At 43.4% G+C, this 20,268-nt stretch overlaps 1 protein-coding gene across 12 annotated transcripts in view; it reads right to left on the bottom strand.

The window, feature by feature from the left end:
• LOC109897957 (guanine nucleotide exchange factor DBS) overlaps positions 1–13,860 on the bottom strand; it is a 72,785-nt gene extending 58,925 nt beyond the window's left edge. For 5 of the 12 annotated variants that reach the window (XM_031833383.1, XM_031833386.1, XM_031833389.1 and 2 more), the window contains exons 1-3: positions 13,753–13,860; positions 13,119–13,172; positions 12,708–12,954 (exon numbers count right to left, since the gene is read on the bottom strand). In XM_031833383.1, coding sequence (XP_031689243.1) covers positions 12,708–12,786 — 79 coding nt within the window. In that variant the 5' untranslated portion in view covers positions 12,787–12,954; positions 13,119–13,172; positions 13,753–13,860. The remainder of the gene's footprint in view (positions 1–12,707; positions 12,955–13,118; positions 13,173–13,752) is intronic. The other 7 variants (XM_031833391.1, XM_031833385.1, XM_031833390.1 and 4 more) reach the window with 4 other exon arrangements.
• Between the last annotated feature and the right edge of the window lie 6,408 nt (positions 13,861–20,268).

Here is a 20,268-nt window from a genome sequence, read left to right as displayed (position 1 = left end):
CCCCCTCCCCCCATCCATCCCTCTTCTCTAAGAGCAGCTGCATGGGAAGACAAGGGTGTTTATGGTCCTAGAGGAAGTATGTCCCAAAACACCAGTGGCAGCTACTGAGGCATTGTATGTTAAACAAGCAGCTTTCCTTCCTATTGTATACTGTATTCCAAAATAGTGAGATTCACTGAAATGTGTTGTCCAGTTTGCCACATGAAAAGTGTTACAATATTCGCACAAAGGACAACATGAAAACCATTCTGTTGTAAATCAGATTAAATGTTTTAATAGACCTGAATGTATTATACAATTTCATAAACACGTAATTTAATATAATCTCACTCCATGTGGTACTTTGAATCTATGTCAGGGTTTAGACTTAAAACTCTACCCTTTATTTAGTAAACAAACAAAACAAACTCTACCAGTAGATCTGGTATTATGGGATAATTAGCTCTGTGTTTAATCACTTGGCGGGTCAGCAGCAGTCTACAGCAGGGAGATCAGCTGTGTCTGAACGGGTAGACAGGAAGTTAGCTAGACTCCCTCTCTGCTATGTCTGCCCTGTCGACCTGCCTGCCTGAGCCACCATGGATTTCACACACAGACAATAAGCCTACTGTTACAGGGTTACATAACAAGAGGCCATTATTGAAGACAAAATAAGGAGACAGCCAATTGTTCAGAAGGAGTGCAAATCAATGTGTTGATACATTTTGCATTGTTCTCTTTCCAAACAGAAGACACACGTCACAAATACACTCAAGTTTTCTGTATGTAAAACAATATCCTACAATATCCACCACATATAGCATAAACACCACACACACTTTCTCTCCACACTATCCTCATAGGATATGAACCCCTTAGTTGACAAATTGAGCCCCGAGGGTGAGAAATTCATAACAAAATCTGTCCTCCAGGAGAGGACAATTGATAGGCTGGATTAGCCTCCCTAATGAGCATCTTAAAGCAGTGGACTATCTAACACAAATCATCCCCTCAGCATCAGGGACCAGCGGACCACAGCACTGTTTTTCGAGCTCCCCTCCCATCAACATGTGACTGTAAAGACACTCAGCCAACCAGCCCACAACGTTCCTCCTCCAGTCTGATCCCCGCTACACGACACCCACCCACACAGATACACACAGGTGCGCGCCAACACATACATGCAGGTGTGTGCGTATGGAGTAACACATTTAACTAAATGGACATTTAACACAGAAGCACAATCAAATGAGATGCATAAAGTATTGTATGAAAGTAGTCCATCCTTGTCATTTAATAGTGGTTGATTCAGCCTCTCCTGAACAAAAGCTTCTGTCTTAAAGGAAACCTCCACCCAAATCAGATCTTTTGGTATTTTGTCCATTGTTGACATAGTCCCAAAATGTTTTGCTTGACAACACTCACATTTTCACGAGATGTAACTTTCAAAATAGAGAAATCATTCCTGTACGATGCCTTTTGCGTCACATGATGCTGCGTTTTGCGTCATATGACTTCTGTATTTTAAAAGTTACATATCTTGAAAACTCAAGTGGTGACAAGCAAAACACTTAGGGACTATGTCAACAATGGACTAGTGAAACAAATACCAAAAGATAGTTTTTGGGTGGAATTTGTCTTTAACTAAAGGGACATGAGAATATGTGACCAACACTCCATGCTGATCTCCTTCAATATTGTTAGAGAGGAAGTTTGAATATAGTAGATATTTGTTCGTAAATCCAGATACGTCCAAAAGAGCACGTTTCCCATTGACACTCAGGAAAAGGGCGGTCGCGCAAGAAAACAATAAAAGGATGTGTCAGACAGGTCCATTTATCTCCCAATAACAAACCTCCCCTAGTGATGGATATCAAATGTCAGCTAAGCCAAAACTGTCTTTGGAAGTAGGATGAGCCCCAGATGTGTAATAATCTGGACTTCAGGTGGAGGGAATACCAAACAACCGATTAGATAAAAATAGGGCAACAAATTGGGATTTTGACCATGAATTTTGGCCAACATTCACGTGGAAACTTGTTCTAGGAACAGAATGAATGGAAGTCATTATGGTGCTGAGAGATGAAAGGATTTCTGAGGAAGAGACGTCAAAGCCATGCGATGGTCATTATGGTTTCAGTCTTACACTCAGGACATTAAGATGGATACCCCATTCTCTTATTAACAATCAAAAACGTATTGGAATTGCGCTTTGACAGATACAGAAACTGCTTTCTGGCAATAAAATGTGTCACTTTGTTCCGACTAAAGAACATTATCTCAGAAACACCTTTGAATGAAGACAGTCCAGGAAGAGCAAAAAGTGACACATTTCCTTACTTGAACGTACCCAAACAATTGAATTGCATTTATATCTTCAGACACACAGATTTTGAACCAGATGCCCTGAAGGACATAGGCTTGGAAGCTAACTGGATACCATAGGTGACTATTTGCTTCAGTTGCAAAGGATAATCACACATAAGAGACGGTGCATGTCTAGGCATTGAGGGTTTGTGGGACCATCAACTGCTTCTGGGTAGGTTATTTTGTGACATCGTTCAACTTTGCCAGCTAGTCTTTTCCCACATATTTAAAACAGTCAGACAGGACATCTTTATCCAACCACAGACACCATGATTCAGATTGTCATTCTTTTTAAACATGGAGCCATTTTTTTCTGCTGTCATTGCCATGAATAATTGTGCAAGCCTGCATGCATGGTATAAGATGGGTTCTAATCAAGTGTTCTTTAAAAGGTTGTTGTGATGTGGAGCTTTCTATCCAGGACAATGCAAGCCATTTGACATGCAGATAGGAAATTCAACCTGGCATATGATAAACATGTCTGAGAAGGTTGAGAACTGCCATGCCTATTCATAAAGGCATCAGTCTAATATTAGAAGGAATGGCATACCTCAGATAGCAGCAGCGGCAGACTAATGAAATCTCACTAAAGCATGTACATATAGCAGGGCCTTAGCAGCATCACATCAATCAACAAGCGCAGCATAATGGTTAGAGTGTTGGACCAGTTACCAAAAGGTTGATGAATCGTCTCCCCGAGCTGACAAGGTAAACATTTGTTGTTCTGCCCCTGAACAAGGCAGTCATTGTAAATAAGAATTTGTTCTTAACTGACCTGCCTAGTTTAAAAACAAAACTGACAAGGGGATGGAGTGAAGGAGAGGTGCTGAGAAGGAGGTTGAGAGGGAAGAGAGGGAGGACATACTTCTCCCTGTGGCTGACTCAGTCTTCTGACACACCCCCAGAAAGCGGTGGTAGGACTCCATCTCCCCGGCAGAGATACGCACCATGGAGGAAGCGCCACGCGTGTGCCTCCCACATACCGAACACCGCGAGGGGATGGTCTGGTACCGCGGGGAGCCGTCCATCATCCCACCACAGCAGAGTGCCAAAATATCTGCACTACTCATCTCTGAGAGTGTGTGCGTTTGTGTTCAAGAGATTGCTTTCCTGCACACCAGCCTGTGTAGTTCCTTCCTACGCAGTGCCTAGTGTAGTCAAGGTCAGTCCAGACTCCAGCCCAGGGAGAAAGGGACAGAAAGAGCTCGGAGCGGCTACCAGAGCTTCACTCTCCTCCCAGGCTCAGTCTTCCTGAATCACCCCTGGTCTGCTTTTCAAGTCCCCTAGACGCTCTTCTCTTACAGTGCCTTCCATCTGATAGTCTGTCTCTCAGCGCAGCACATCTCACACACACACACACATACTCTACACAGTACGCACACACCCAGTCCCCTGCCAGCCTCTACCACTGCAATTATTTATCTTCAGTCCCGGGAGCCAGTGAGCTGTTGCCTCTGACCTCTGCCTACGTCTCTTCCCTCTCTATGCCGGGCACATGCAACAGAGGATAATCAAAAACCCTTCTTATGTAACCTCTATATAAGCTTAGGTGACTTCACACTCAGGGGAGAATGTAACAGTGAAATGCAGCATGTCTTTCTCTGTGAAGCACAACATGTATGCACAGAAGCAACGGGTAACTACACTGTATAATACATTCCATTGTGAATTGATCAGGCATTTTGAATTCCCCAGCTCTATTTGTGACCAGGTTCCCACAAGGTGTTCACAGGGTAATCACCGGCCTCTCTGTTAGGTCACATTGCTGAACGCCTTAAGCCTGTAAGCACGCAGAGCTCCTTACTCAAGACGTCACAAGGAAGCACAACTCCACTCAACCACCAGCCCCTACCTACTGCTCTCTACTGAGCAGGCTTCTCCAGTAGCACAACTAGCTTACATCACATCTGTTTCACACCACTCGGAGGCAAAGGAGCCATGGAAACCAGACCTGTATGAATGTGAAAGAACATGTAAATTAAGGTTTAAAGTAGGTAATCCTGTCACTTACACATAACTGAGCCCATGGCGAGGTCTTCCTGTCTGGACCGAACCAGACCGCTGAACACTACAGTCCTGCCCTGGGGGCGCCAGCTGTGGTTATGAAAAACCGCGCAGAGCACCACGGAGCAGATTCCTTACAATGTGTGTGTCTGTGAGTGTGTGGGTGCATGTGTGTGTGTTCTGTCAGGGCTCTCGCCAGAGGTCTGAGTTCAAGTCTTGTGACCAGTGGAGCACAGGAGACTGGCATGGTTTACACCAATATCCTCAACTATACCCTGAGGCACTGGGGCTTCCCTTTCCTCCCCCACCCAGCCCAACATTCAGCCTCTGTGCTGTGGAGTACTGTGTGGACAATGTGCGTCAGGAACACAGCACAAGAGGCACTGCTTTTCCTCCTGGCTGTAGCTCATTTACTGTCCTTGTCTCAGAAGCCCTTTCTCACCCCTCCCTCCCAAGACACTCTCATTGGCAAAGGGCACGTACTTCATGAGAATAATAACACACAAGAACATTATCAGTCATACTCAATTATACTAAGTTACACCCATGGGCATGGCACTTGGTGTAAGTTTGTAGAACTGCTATTGTAGCCTACTGTCTGACATTCTTTTAACACTCATTCACAAATCTGCGTCTTCAGGCTTCACCACACCGTGTGCTGTAAGAACTTAACCATTACGTCATAATGTGTCCATTTAGTGTCAAAGTGATGACCAATATGTGTGATACTATAGTCTTGATGTTTGTCACATGGAATAGGAGCCAGTGGCCTTCCTGCTTTTAAAAATGCATAATACACAGGTCTGTATCTTAAGCTTACCTTTCCACTGGCCGTAAACATAGATCACTCTCGCTAGCTAATCTTAGGACACGGGTCTATTCAGGGACGACTTTAATGACAGTGATAGGCCTATATTTGGCTTTAGTGTTTACCTCTGCACGCACCTCCCATACACATCTACTACAATAAACAGCTCAGTCCAAAATGATCTCAAACATACAGTGCACATAATCTGATATTGCCACATTTGCCATATAATGTAATAAAATATATATGTAAAAAATTAAAGATGCAATGTACCTACTTTCTTTATGGATGACTTTGAGATACGTCTCCACAGACTATGCTCAGATAGTTGGTCTCCCAGGCAGAGAGAATGGGTGTCCAGACAGACTCCTGATCCTAAGTGGTGTTGATGTGCAGGAGGTCACCAGTTCAGATGTTTTACTCACAGTGATTATGTCATGTGAGAAGAACTAGTGGATTTTGCGAAAGTGTTCACCCCCTTGGCATTTTCCCTATTTTGTTGCCTTACAACCTAGAATTAAAAAGGATTTGGGGGGGGGGTTGTATAATTTTATTTACACAACATGCCTACCACTTTGAAGATGCAAAATATATATTTTTATTGTGAAACAAACAAGAAGACAAAAAAAAACAAAAAAACTTGAGCATCCGTAATTATTCATCCCCCCAAAGTCAATACTTTATAGAGCCACCTTTTGCAGCAATTACAGCTGCAAGTCTCTGGGGTATGTCTCTATAAGCTTGGCACAACTAGCCACTGGGATTTATGCCCATTCTTCAAGGCAAAACTGCTCCAGCTCCTTCAAGTTGGATGGGTGCCGCTGGTGTCCAGCAATCTTTAAGTCATACCACAGATTCTCAATTGGATGGAGGTCTGGGCTTTGACTAGGCCATTCCAAGACATTTAGATGTTTCCCCTTAAACCACTTGAGTGTTGCTTTAGTAGTATGCTGGAAAGTGAACCTCTGTCCCAGTCTCAAATCTCTGGAAGACTGAAACAGGTTTCCCTCAAGAATTTCCCTGTATTTAGCGTCATCCATCATTCCTTCAATTCTGACCAGTTTCCCAGTCCCTGCTGATGAAAAACATCCCCACAGCATGATGCTGCCACTACTATGCTTCACTGTGGGGATGGTGTTCTCAGGTTGATGAGAGGTGTTGGGTTTGCGCCAGACATAACGTTTTCCTTGATGGTCAAAAAGCTCAATTTTAGTCTCATCTGACCAGGGTACCTTCTTCCATATGTTTGGGGAGTCTCCCACATGCCTTTTGGCGAAACGTGTTTGCTTATTTCTTTCTTTAAGCAACAGTTTTTTTCTGACCACTCTTCCGTAAAGCCCAGCTCTGTGGAGTGCACAGCTTAAAGTGGTCCTATGGACAGATACTCCAATCTCCGCTGTGGAGCTTTGCAGCTCCTTCAGGGTTATCTTTGGTCTCTTTGTTGCCTCTCTGACTAATGCCCTCCTTGCCTGGTCCGTGAGTTTTGGTGGGCGGCCCTCTCTTGGCAGGTTTGTTGTGGTGCCATATTCTTTCCATTTTTTAATAATGATTTAATGGTGCTCCGTGGGATGTTCAAAGTTTGGGATATTTTTTTATAACCCAACCCTGATCTGTACTTCTCGACAACTTTGTCCCTGACTTGTTTGGACAGCTCCTTGGTCTTCATGGCGCTGCTTGCTTGGTGGTGCTCCTTGCTTAGTGGTGTTGCAGACTCTGAGGCCTATCAGAACAGGTGTATATATACTGATATCATGTGACAGAGCATGTAACACTTAATTGCATACAGGTGGACTTTATTTAACTAATTATGTGACTTCTGAAGGTAATTGGTTGCACCAGATCTTATTTAGGGGCTTCATAGCAAAGAGGGTGAATTCAAAACACAACTTCTCTGTTTTTTATTTTTTTGAAAAGTCTTTTTTTTTCATTTCACTTCACCAATTTTGACTATTTTGTGTATGTCTATTACATGAAATCCCCCAAAAAATCCATTTAAATTACAGGTTGTAATGCAACAAAATAGGAAAAACGCCAAGGGGGGTGAATACTTTGCAAAGCACTGTATATGTTCAGTTCAACAATATGATCTTGAATCACAGTACTGGCATTATCTATTCTAAACCACTATGCTAATGAAACAACATAAAAGACTAGAAAAGCAGCAACACGTGCTGTACAAGGAAAATATTGGAGTATTTGCACTGTTGGTTTTTCTACTTAAGGTCAGAGGCAGGAAGTCAATTGCATCATATGACATCACCATGTGGCTCTGTCAGCAGAAAGCTGGCCTTTGCCATTGGGACATGTGCTCTAAAAACATGAAAACAGGAACAAGACACCCCCATATAAAAAAACGTACTCCTCATGTTTGGATCCGGAGATCACTCTTCCTGTCGCCCTGCCCGCTCTATCCGTCCTCTCAAATGCTCCCTGGACCGTCACTTCTTCAGTTCTGAAGCCTACCCAGCCCTTACCCCCACCCTGCTCTGTCATCAACGAATGACAGAGCAGCCACATACTTCGAGCCCACACTGCATAGGACCAGTGCAGTAAGGCCAGGTTCTCCTAGTGTCACTGGCATCTGTCAGTCACTCCTCCCTCTAGAAAATACACACACACTGCACACACATAGGGAGGGTGATGAATAGTATTGTATATGTGAGCTCTGAACAGCACCGTGCTGGTAGTAATGAGGTCCAGGATCACACACACTGAGTCAGATACCCACACAGTGTCTTTTATTGCTTCCTGCTATTGTAATGGGGCTCACACATAAATATCTGCATGTCAACACAAGGTCACCCTATTTTTGAAAGATACATATTGGAATGCATCTGCTAATCCTCACAATTAATTTTTTATTCTCTCGTTATTGCAAGGACATAACCAACCAAGTCCAAATAGCATATACAGCATTTATTTCACATTTTATTTGACATAAACATGTTGATGAACAACCCTACCCTAACCATAACAAATGTGGAAAAAGCTAGTTTCAGTGCCATTTCAATTATACATTTGTATATATATAAATGAGTAGTATGTCGTCCCTAGTTCAGAGTTGTTGTGAACATCTGCACTATTACATTGTGGCAGTGATCCCCAGTTATCAGTGCAGGAGCAGAGCATGCATCAAAGCTCTCAACCGTGAGAAGCACTGAGGATAGGAAATCGACTCAAAGATCAGGTATTGTCACACCCTGACCTTAGTGTTCTTTGTTTTCCTTGTTATTTTGGTTAGGTCAGGGTGTGACATGGGTGAAGTATGTGTTTAACTTGTCTAGGGGGTTTGTATGTTTATGGGGCTGTTTCCTTTCTTGGTGTTTATGTAAGTCTATGGTTGCCTAGATTGGTTCTCAATTAGAGGCAGGTGCTTATCGTTGTCTCTGATTGGGAACCATATTTAGGCAGCCATGTTCTTTGGGTATTTTGTGGGTGATTGTTTCCTGTGTCTGTCCTACACGGGACTGTTTTGTTGCCAGTTCACGTTGCTATTTTGTATTTGTGTTCATGGTCAGTTTTCCCTATTAAAACATGGACACCTACCACGCTGTGTATTGGTCCGATCCTTGTTTCACCTCTTCGGAGGAAATCTGCCGTGACAGGTATGCTGTGACTGCACACAATATACTGCAACCCCTTGCGAGATAGATTAAGGATCTGGTAAAAAAAATAAAAATAATCTGCAATGCTATGGATCATGAATTTACACCGTAGCCTTGAGAGGTAATTCTTCTCACAAACAATGCCCTATCGGGGGTGAGCAAACCTTCCCAACCACCTTCAGTGAGGAACGGGTTAGAGGTCAAGGTCACAGAAGGAGAATGAGGAGTAGTAATCCCCAGTACTCCCTCTGTCTGTCCTAGCCTTACCTGACCTGACTTCTGTCTTCTACCTACATGCCCTCTGTTTTTCCAAGCCTGCTGTGAAGCTTGACCCTGCTGATCTGAGGGCCACCCTGAGCCCTTGAAAACTGGAGCAGTAAGTCCATATTAGAGTTCGAAATTAGGCCAGACTCTTAAAATAGATTTATGACTCAATGGGCTATTGTTCCATTGTGTTACTGTGAGCACCAATCAAATACTGGCCAATGCCCAAAGGGGGCTGTGCGAAATAAGACAAACGTTTTCCAAAGAGCCCCTTTCACGTAAATGAGGGACAAATAGGAAGCAGTGTGAATACAGCCTACGTCATAACAACAAGACTGGGCTGGCTGGGCAACAAGACCAGAGCTGTTATGATACCAGGAAGATCTATGGCTGGAACACCTACCTAACCTTAAGATATGTTGACAACCTCTGAGTGAAACAAAATCCAACAGTCTATGATATGTCGACAGATGAAATGCACTCAATGAATGAACATCGAATCCCTGCAATCAATCCTTTATGATTCCACATCATCTAAAATCCCAAAACGGAGATAAAGTTGATGGCATTGTTGTGAGGGGATATGATTTCAGAAGTCAGAGGTGAGGAAGGAAGGCATCTGATCAGGACGTTTGAGATGATGAACACCAGGGCTGCTGTTCCAACAGGAGAGAGGATGACCTCCTGACCTTTCCATTGTTCACCTCTCTGCATATGGGATAGAATCTGGACTTGTTATATATCCTCCTTCTTATATCTCCTTCTGTGCCAAGGAAGGCTTATGAATGGACTATCAGTATTACAGAATGACATGGGACACGCGCTCATGGTGGCATCTGGTATTGATTTTGGAAGATAGCAATGGCTGCTAAGAGGATGAGGGGTGGGGACATAGATAAAGGGAGGGACAAAACAATGCTGCTTCTATTTATCCATTTAACTCTTTATGATGTACATAGAGTCTCTCAATAGATGCATTGCTTACTGTAAGAGGATATAACTACTACAGTGCCAGAGTTACAACAAAATGAACAACAGACAAGTAAGCCAACATTCATCCTGAGAGAAACCATAAACATGCTCACACAAAATACATAACGTCTAGGATCGAGGTCTGTGCTGTAGAGCCAGTGGAACATGTACATTGTCACTGATCACTTGGTGAGAATCTGCCAAGAATGGTTACTCATCTGTGGAAAGCATGTTTTAAACTAAATGCCTCTGAAAACCACAAAGTGATTACACTGACATTTTAATGCATTTTCCAGCCTTGGTGCCTTTACGATTCCCTGTCAGCTGCGTCTTTAGTCTGGGCTCATGTTTTGATGTGGTTGTATTTTCTGTTTATATAGGCCTATAGACCGTTTCATTTCCCTGTGTTAACCACATAGTATGTGTCTGGGGCCAGCCTTGAGTAGCCAGACCATGCTAATCCCGTTAGTTCAATTAGCAACGGATGACCGATGCCACACATTTCCATTGTTCTACTCTACTAAATAGCACAGAAGGCATCCTGAAATGAGGGTTACTGCTACACAGGGCCAAAATCTTTGCACACTATGAGGTTAAGAATTTAACTCATGTAATACTGAGTTTATATTTCCCTATATGATTTGGAGATTGAATTAGATATCCTTGGGATGTGTAGTGGAGGATTGCCCTGTACACAAGAGGCATTGCACTACTGTAATTCCTCGGTTGCTAGAGGCAACAAAACATAACATACTTGTGCCTGATCTTTTTTTTCCTGAAAACTATTTGAAGGACCATTTCAAGTCGGTTGTGTATTTTCCTGTAAATATCATTTGTTTGGAAGAGCTGTGAGAGGACGATGGTCTGCAGTATGATCATTCTAATAACTCTGTTTAATAGAGGAAGCCGCTTGAATTCTACATCATTTCTATCATTAATTATTCATAAAATACATACGCCGTTACCCTAGATTACACAGCCTTCACACTCCGGCAACTATGTTGTCACCTGCCACCAATGAGAGCTCAGATAAGGCTTGCCTCTTTCGCTTTCTTTCTCTCTGAGTCATGGAGCCTGTTACAAGGTGTAACTGCAATAATATATCTGATGTAGTGCTGCTGACATCAGCTGCCAAGCTCACCATTTCCCACACACGGCTTTTAATGTCAAATATGTGATTGAATCTGCACAGCTCTACATCCCTTACAGATGAACAGAGGGGTGTGTCTTTGATTTTAAATAAATCAATAGAGAATAAATGCCACTAGCAGAATAACATTACCATTGTCAGTCTCTTGTGTAGCAAGGCAATCATCTTCAGTATAGGGAAGCTCATTATGAACCTTGCATTAAAGGACACTGTTGGGACCGTTCGGTCCGATTGGTATAATAAAGTGTTATGATGACAGCAATCTATAACGCTCACCATATAACATGACACTGACAATGATTAAAATTATGGTTAATGAGTAAAGGAGGAGGACCTCCAAGTCTATGGGTGTGTTATGTGTCGGCCAAAGACCACCCTACGGGTGTGATAGTGAAAATAATTGGGGGTCTGTGATAAGTTGGGGGCGTGAGAGGTGCAAACAGCAACACAGGAGAGGCCGTTTCCATAAATCAATAGGGCCAATGCACACAAGCCTGGGCTATCTCAGTTTCTATGGTAACTGGCTGTACGTCCCCTCCTCAATAGATGGCTGCTGCCTGACTGCCTCACAAGAGCAGTGATAGAATACACTCCGTAACAATCTCCAGCGTGGCACAATATCCTACTTCCTCTGCCCAGCCCGGAAGACCCGGATGTAGAATATGGAATGAAGGAGAACAAGAGGAATTTTGAGAGGGGGAGATAGGAATCTAAAGAGATGTATACTAGGTTGTGCTGTCTTCTGTGGCTAATAACAATTGAGTATCATAAAATATGTAATGAAACCCATAGACACCGATAAATACTGTATATCTATCTGCATGATGATACACATATTGGCTCTAAAATGTGGTTATAGTGATTTACAATTAAACTCATTTTAAGAATAGGATGGGATTATCAGAGAATAGAAAAGTCATTTTCAATATATGACAATCACACTTTCTGATGACACCCACTCACTGTGGTGTGCTGTGACAACTAGTTATTACACATCACACCAACCAGCATGGAATGACAAGTCTGACTGGAGTGGAACATGATGCGTCCATTATAAATCTACTCAAGAATAAAATATAAATCCACAAACCAGATCCCAATTTTGGGTGGCAGGTAGCCTAGCAGTTAAGAGCATTGGGCCAGTAACCAAAAGGTTGCTGGTTCGAATCCCAGAGCAGCCTGGTGAAAAAACGGTTAATGTGCCCTTGAGCAAGGCACTTAACCATAATTGCTACTGCTACTGTAAGTTGACTCAAATGTAAAAAATGTAAATGAGTAGTCAATAACAACATGCTACATGGTTATTTGTGTAAGGCTGACTCTGAACTTGAACTGTTTCAAATGTATATTGTGTATAAATTGCAACAATTATGATCCGCCCAAACCTGACATTTCTATCCGTTTAGACCAAATATTCACACATGTATCTCTATAGTCAAGCATTTCATATCTAGGCATCTCTAAAGATGCTGTCTGGAATAGGGAGACCATGCAGGGAGCAGGTGCTGGGTATCCCCTTGGCTGATGGCTCATGGAGGGATAAAGACAGGACACTCACCGACATGTGTGATGACACAGCCCACACGTTGCTGGAACTCCTGCAGAGACATCTCATCTTCTATCAGACAGCAGAGCATCTCAGGGTGTGGGCAGCATCTGCTCTCCTCTCTCCCCTCCTCTTCTCTTCGGTCCACTCTCCTCTCTCCCCTCCTCTTCTCTTCGGTCCACTCTCCTTCGTCAATCCGCTCCCTCACCGGAGCATGAAGCACCCTCCTCACACAATGCTTCCCAGTCCGCAAGCACCTCTGAGGGATGATGTGAAAGAAGGGAAGCAACTTGAGGGTCTGAGGATACCTCTAACTCCACTGAAAATATCTCTTCACATCAAAAATGACAATACAATGTAGCATAGTATGTGTGTGTCATTAATAACAGATACTCACACACACACACACACACACACACTCACTGGGTGAGCCAATCAGGAAGATTTCATGGTGCTTTCAGGCAGATGCTCGGCTTGCTGTAATAAAGGCTGAGTCAGACACCAGGAAGCAAATCAGAGAGCTGCTACCTGCCTTGGGGAGATAGGGGGCTAATGAATTCACTAACACAAAACCTGGAGATATAGAGCCACTGGAACGGAGCTAAAGTACCTCATGGGCCATGACGAAAACTTTGTTTCAAGAAAATGATTTAATTCATTCTTATTATTATTAATAATTATGAAATTATTATTGTCTAAATGGCAGACAATATAACAGAAATCCAATTGTGATATTCAATAATATTATATCAATTTAAAATATAAAATTGTAAGTGAAGGATTTGATTTTCAAGTCATCCATTTTAATAATGGGAATATGTAGGCTGAAATTGGCTACTAGCATACAAAAACTAAATATGTAGATATGACTATTAATACATTTAGCATGATTATTGGAATGTCATGAAAGAAAGCATCATCAATAGGCTGTTTACCCTTTTTTTTGGTTTTGAAACCCCGTCCAATAACGGCAACCCACCCCTTTACTATTCTGTCCCACATTTTGATGAAATCCAGCCAAGAGATGAAATGCAAGCCAAGAGCATTATCGTCTTACCACATGCCAGTGCTCTTGGGACCGTGGCGATTGCCTAGGAGATGAACATTGAAAAACCGCTCAGCAGACATCTGCGCTCCCACTCCATCACCACTGGAGACAATCATGTGACGCACAGCTGGTCGTGACTGGTGATGAGAGGCATACAATAATATCAGAATGAAAATGTGTAGGCTATAGGCCTACACATATTATTTTAACTTATTTTTCATACATCATTCCTAGTACAACAGAAACGACCCTCTCTAGGGTCGATGAAGAAAAGATGGAGGAGAGGAAGCCGCTTCTGACTTTTGAAATGCTACTGTCGCTCACCTTTCCGATTGTCGATTCAGTCAAGGTGACTAGAAGCAGCCTTGTTTTGGTTAATTGTGTAAATGAAGAACAGAAGAATAGTGCGATGCTGTCATGGCGACACGGTCGATGGTGGTTGGAACAGCGCGCTTGTTTGAAATGGAAAAGCGTTACGGTAGCTATTGATAAAGAAGATCATCAAGGCGAAGCAGCTTCTTTACAAGCGGGATGCACTGTTGAGCACTACAGCCCGAGGGGTTCGTGCTGATTGTACAGAGTTTGTGGCAGCTGGTTAAATGGTGTCCCTTGAGAAGGCAAGAACAAGATGTATGTCAGAAGAAGTGCAGTATTATCAAAAGGAGACTAGAATATGTGGGAGGAATAGAGGGAATATGAGAGGCAGAAGAGGTCTAAAAGAGAGAGGGAGGAAGAGGGTGAGCTTGAGTCGGGTTATAAAATGGCGTAAAAAAGGAGATGGTTTGTTAAAGAAGAATGGTAGAACGTGCAAGCAGAGTGAGCAGAAGACAGGAGAAGAAATGGAGGTGAATGAGAGAAAAGTATCGGAGGTGGTAGGTGTGGTGAAGTTCTCTGAGCCCGAGGCGTGCACTGAGGGTCAGGATAAAGATGAGTCTGACAGTCGGAGTGAAGTTTTTGGAAAAAGTGGACCTTTGCCTTTTGGCTGATCCATTTGTGGTTTCGGGGTGGGTGAAAACAGAATTGGGTGCTGTGAAATCAGTGAGGGTAAACAGGAGTGGTCTTGTGATAATTGTTTGTGTTTCTGCTGGTTAGAGGGAGCAGGTGCTCCACATTAACAGAATGGAGGCAAGAGATGTGAATTGTTTTGCTCTCAAGAAAAGGGTGCCATTGAAAGGAGTGATTGCTGGTGTAGCGGTAAATGTGAAAGTTGACCAACTGAAGGAGAAGATTCCCGGTGTTTGTGATGCTCGTCGTTTGGTGCGACGCAGACAGGGTGGAGTGAGTGGTGAAACAGAAGAGTTGTTGTTTGTTCTTTTGAGTTTTGATGTTGAGTCTTTGCCCAACAAAGTGATGTAAGGATATATAAGTTATCCTATATGAGCTTTTATGCTGAATACATTACATTGTTACACATGTCAAGCTTATGAGCATGTGGCAGCAGTGTGTAGGAGGGAGGTTCCTAGGTGTGAGAAGTGTGCAGAAGGACATGAGACAAAGGAATGTGTAGCATTGGGGAAAGTAGTGGTATGTGTTAATTGTAGAGGTGCCCATTGGGCTGGGGCTCAGAAATGTCCTGTGCGAGAGAGGCAGGTTGAGGTTTCCAGGGTTAGAGTAGTGCAGAAGTTGTCATATGCCGAGGCAGTGAAGAAAGTAGAGGAAGACGGGTCAAGGGTGAGGGATCCTGAGAGGAGTGGTGTGAGTATTAGATCTGTAGGAGTACAGAGGGATAAACCAACAAGTTATATATGTTTCAGTGAGATTGGATTTTTAGCATTTATGGCAATGGTTATCAACTGTACTGCAGGGATGGAACATAAGTCACAGAGTACGGTGGTGTTTTATTTATTAATTACATTTTTTTGTGAGTATTAGGTGGAAGGGTATTTGTTTATTTAAAAAAATTTTTTAAATCAAAGTATAAGGGATTTATACTCCAGTCTTGTAGGTTGCGGTAATGCAACATTTATTGGATGCCAACCGCTGTTAAACCTCATCGAAGAAGAAGAATAGCGCACTGGATCTGGCAAAAGTGACCTGAATTGGTCTTCTGAGCAGGGTGCCTGCTAAACGAGCTATGGTGCTTTCAAAACAACTGGGAAGTAAAATCAGTGATCTTTAAGTCGCAATGTCAGAGCTATAAGCAAACAGCTGGAGGCAGGGCTTTCTCCTATAGAGCTCCATTTTTATGGAACGGTCTGCCTACCCATGTCAGAGACGCAAACTCGGTCTCAACCTTTAAGTCTTTACTGAAGACTCATCTCTTCAGTGGGTCATATGATTGAGTGTAGTCTGGCCCAGGAGTGGGAAGGTGAACGGAAAGGCTCTGGAGCAACGAACCGCCCTTGCTGTCTCTGCCTGGCCGGTTCCCCTCTTTCCACTGGGATTCTCTGCCTCTAACCCTATTACAGGGGCTGAGTCACTGGCTTGCTGGGGCTCTCTCATGCCGTCCCTGGAGGGGGTGCGTCACCTGAGTGGGTTGATTCACTGTTGTGGTCATCCTGTCTGGGTTGGCGCCCCCCCCTTGGGTTGTGCCGTGGCGGAGATCTTTGTGGGCTATACTCAGCCTTGTCTCAGGATGGTAAGTTGGTGGTTGAAGATATCCCTCTAGTGGTGTGGGGGCTGTGCTTTGGCAAAGTGGGTGGGGTTATATCCTTCCTGTTTGGCCCTGTCCGGGGGTGTCCTCGGATGGGGCCACAGTGTCTCCTGACCCCTCCTGTCTCAGCCTCCAGTATTTATGCTGCAGTAGTTTATGTGTCGGGGGGCTGGGGTCAGTTTGTTATATCTGGAGTACTTCTCCTGTCCTATTCGGTGTCCTGTGTGAATCTAAGTGTGCGTTCTCTAATTCTCTCCTTCTCTCTTTCTTTCTCTCTCTCGGATGACCTGAGCCCTAGGACCATGCCCCAGGACTACCTGACATGATGACTCCTTGCTGTCCCCAGTCCACCTGGCCATGCTGCTGCTCCAGTTTCAACTTCCACCTGACTGTGCTGCTGCTCCAGTTTCAACTGTTCTGCCTTATTATTATTCGACCATGCTGGTCATTTATGAACATTTGAACATCTTGGCCATGTTCTGTTATAATCTCCACCCGGCACAGCCAGAAGAGGACTGGCCACCCCACATAGCCTGGTTCCTCTCTAGGTTTCTTCCTAGGTATTGGCCTTTCTAGGGAGTTTTTCCTAGCCACCGTGCTTCTACACCTGCATTGCTTGCTGTTTGGGGTTTTAGGCTGGGTTTCTGTACAGCACTTTGAGATATCAGCTGATGTACGAAGGGCTATATAAATAAATTTGATTTGATATAGAACGATGGTCGAGTTTGACTTCAGAAATGATTTTTTTAGGAAACTCAAATGTCCAACTTGGTAATAGGTTGTAGTTACAAACAGTGCAGTGTTCAACGAATCAGCAATTCGGAAATGTCCTAGTTCCGACTAGCATGTGAACGTGACATGAGAACGCCCCCAAAAAAACAATGTCAAATCATGACAGTGATTTTCAGGTTGGAAAGTAGGCGCTCTAGAAATGTCGCTTTCTAAACAACTGGAAAAATATGAGGTCAAATCATGATGTCAGTGATCTTCAGGTCGGAAAGTCAGAGCTCTAGAAAGAGGCCCTGAGTTCGCGAGTTGAAATTCGGAGCTGGATGACCGTTGAAATAGATTTTTCCCTGTCACAGCTAGTTTTTTTCCATGAGTTCCCAGTTGTTTTGAATACTCGGAAGTCGGAGATATCCGAGTTCCGAGTTGCTTTGAACTCGACAAAAGATGCCAGAGTTCCTGATTTGGAATTCCTTGTCGGATGACCTTTAAACGATTTTCCCAGTTATTATTGTAGCGACCCGCACAGACAGCTGTGTGTTATGTGTTAGGCTAGTAGATGGTTGTGTTGTACTTATCAGTCAGTACCCAGTGTTCGCGGGGTCCGACATGCCAATCAACCTGCTATCTGCCAATCACGGGAATGGTTGGCGGAGTGGCGTGGAGGGGGGTTGGGCAGGGGGATGGAGCATTGGAAGTTAAGACCAGGTTTAGCCTTTGTTCTCTCTCTTACGTCTGGGCTTCACAAGAGAAGGTCACGATTGGCTTGTGGGTTATCTTTCATTTATTTGGCGTGGGCTACGGCCAAACAGTAGCCTGTGTAAAGTTGGTTTAATAAACCGTCAATTCGTAAACTCAACCCTCTGTCTGGACAATTGTTCCTTTATGATCTAGTCAGGTCATTACATTATGAACGTGGCATTAGCCCTTGATCATGACTCCGAGTCTTTTCACACGTGGTTCCTTTTTTGTGCAGTGTGAAAACTCCAAAGGAACTCAGACCCCTCGAAAAAGCCCCGAAGCGAACCGAACTGAGACCATCTGGAGAGGTGGTCTGAGTTAAGTTCACTTGAATTCTTCGGTCCGTTCCCTTTTTTAGCGCAATGTGAACGCAAAGCTCCCCAAGTTCGCTTGTCATTACTCCTGCGCCACGCACTTGACTACTGCAACACCGTTTCCTCTGCCATAAACACCCACTTTGGTGCCACAAAAGAGAGAATATGATGTGCAGGTTTGGGGGGAAAAACGTTGTTTTTGGATATTATAGATGCACAGAAATTTTGAGTGCAGATTATTTGTTTGCAATAATGTGATCTATAGGCTAAGAGAGATTCGTCAGTTGTTTATTCGATTGTGGGGTTTGAATAGTGTGAGAAGACAACATATTTGGTGAGAATCACAACATAGGGTACAAAATCAATACTAGCCACTTAAAGTGGCAGTAGCCTACATTGGGTGTATAATTTTTAATTACAGCATTACTTAACCTGCAGTTATTCTACTGCTATTTATTCTGTTATCAATCATATTTACATGTTAATAATGTATTATTATTACAATTATTATGTCTAATCTACTATCTTCCAAAATGTAAGTAGGATATCTAGCTGTCCGTTAACACGTTATGATGGAATGGCTTGTCCTGCAATTTATAAAAACCCAGAGTCTATTGAGTGAATGTTAGAAAAAGTTATTGGTTCCTTTCTAAACATAGCAATGTGAATGCAAAGAGGACTCGTACCACAAAATAGGTGAAGTGAACTGGCGAAAGAGTTGAATCCTCATTCAAATGCAAGGGCAGTGTGAATACAAAGATAATTGAGCTATTTAGCTTTTTTCTACCCCAGAGTTCACTTTTTAAGAGGACTGAGATCGGTTCTTTTAAAGAGGACTATGTGAAAACACCCTTAGTTCCATTACATTACACATAAGAGTCATTGGATGAAGGCGTCTTCTGTAGCGTTGAGTTTTGTTAAAATCCCTGATGCTCAACCTGAACGTTCACACGCGTCACTTGGTATTGGGAGCATAAGGACCTTATCTTTCATTTCAGCTAGAAGTCATTTTCAAAAAATGAAAGATTAAATTGATGCACACCTTGTTAGGGTTACAGTGCTTGTTTACAGAAAACAGACAGAATACAAGAGGCAACCACCTGTGCTTATTAGCTATTTAGTATGCTCCAAGACAGAGGCATCTACAGCTGTATGGCTCTGCAGCCTCTGCAAAACTGCTAGAGTAAGTGTATCTTTTTTCTTTGAAGGATTTGTCGTCGATGAAAGTTAAGAGTCGTATGTTTCAAAAGCCGTATCACGAGTGATGATTATTGAAATGTCTAAATGTTAAAACCCTGTTGGGATTAGAGGTCGACCGATTATGATGTTTTTCCATGCCGATACCGATTATTGGAGGACCAAAAAAAAGCGGATACCGATTAATCGGCCGATTTAAAAAGAAAATGTATTTGTAATAATGACAATTACAATTACAACAATACTGAATTAACACTTATTTTAACTTAATATAATACATCAATAAAATCAATTTAGCCTCAAAACAAAATGAAATATGTTCAATTTGGTTTAAATAATGCAAAAACAAAGTGTTGGAGAAGAGAGTAAAAGTGCAATATGTGCCATGTAAAAAAGCTCAAGTTTAAGTTCCTTGCTCAGAACATGAGAACATATGAAAGCTGGTGGTTCCAGGGATATGGGGGACAAGGAAGCGGGAACGGGTAATACAGTCCGTGACTCTGGGGAACCACGCGGTGACACAGGGGGGGAGACAGGGGGAGTGGGCTGTCAGGAGCCTTGTCTGCGGCACCTGGGGGTGGGTGCCTGGAGAATGTCATTGCCAGAGAGGGGAATTGTGGGGGTTCCTGGGGTTTGGGGAGAAGAGGCCCCTCTGTATGGGGCTAACCTGTCCCGGTGCAGTGTCATCTTTCTCCCCCTGGGAGGAAGCTGCACCCGGTAAACAACCTCCCCTACCCTCTCCAGGACGCTGCAGGGTCCCACCCAGTGACTGTCCAACTTGGGGCATCTGCCTTTTTTCTTTAGGGGGCTGTAGACCCAGACCAGCTCCCCAGCCACAAAGTGCCTTCCCCAGGTGTGCATGTCATAGTTCCTCTTCTGCCTCAAACCTGCATTCACCAGCTGCTCTCTGGCGAAGGTGTGGGCTGTCTCCAGGCGGTCCTGGAGTCTCTGGGC

Source organism: Oncorhynchus kisutch, linkage group LG10 (genome assembly GCF_002021735.2).
Source record: "Oncorhynchus kisutch isolate 150728-3 linkage group LG10, Okis_V2, whole genome shotgun sequence".
Classification (NCBI taxonomy): Eukaryota; Metazoa; Chordata; class Actinopteri; order Salmoniformes; family Salmonidae; genus Oncorhynchus; species Oncorhynchus kisutch.
Note: the sequence above shows the minus strand (reverse complement) of the source record. Positions and strands in the feature narration are given on the sequence as shown.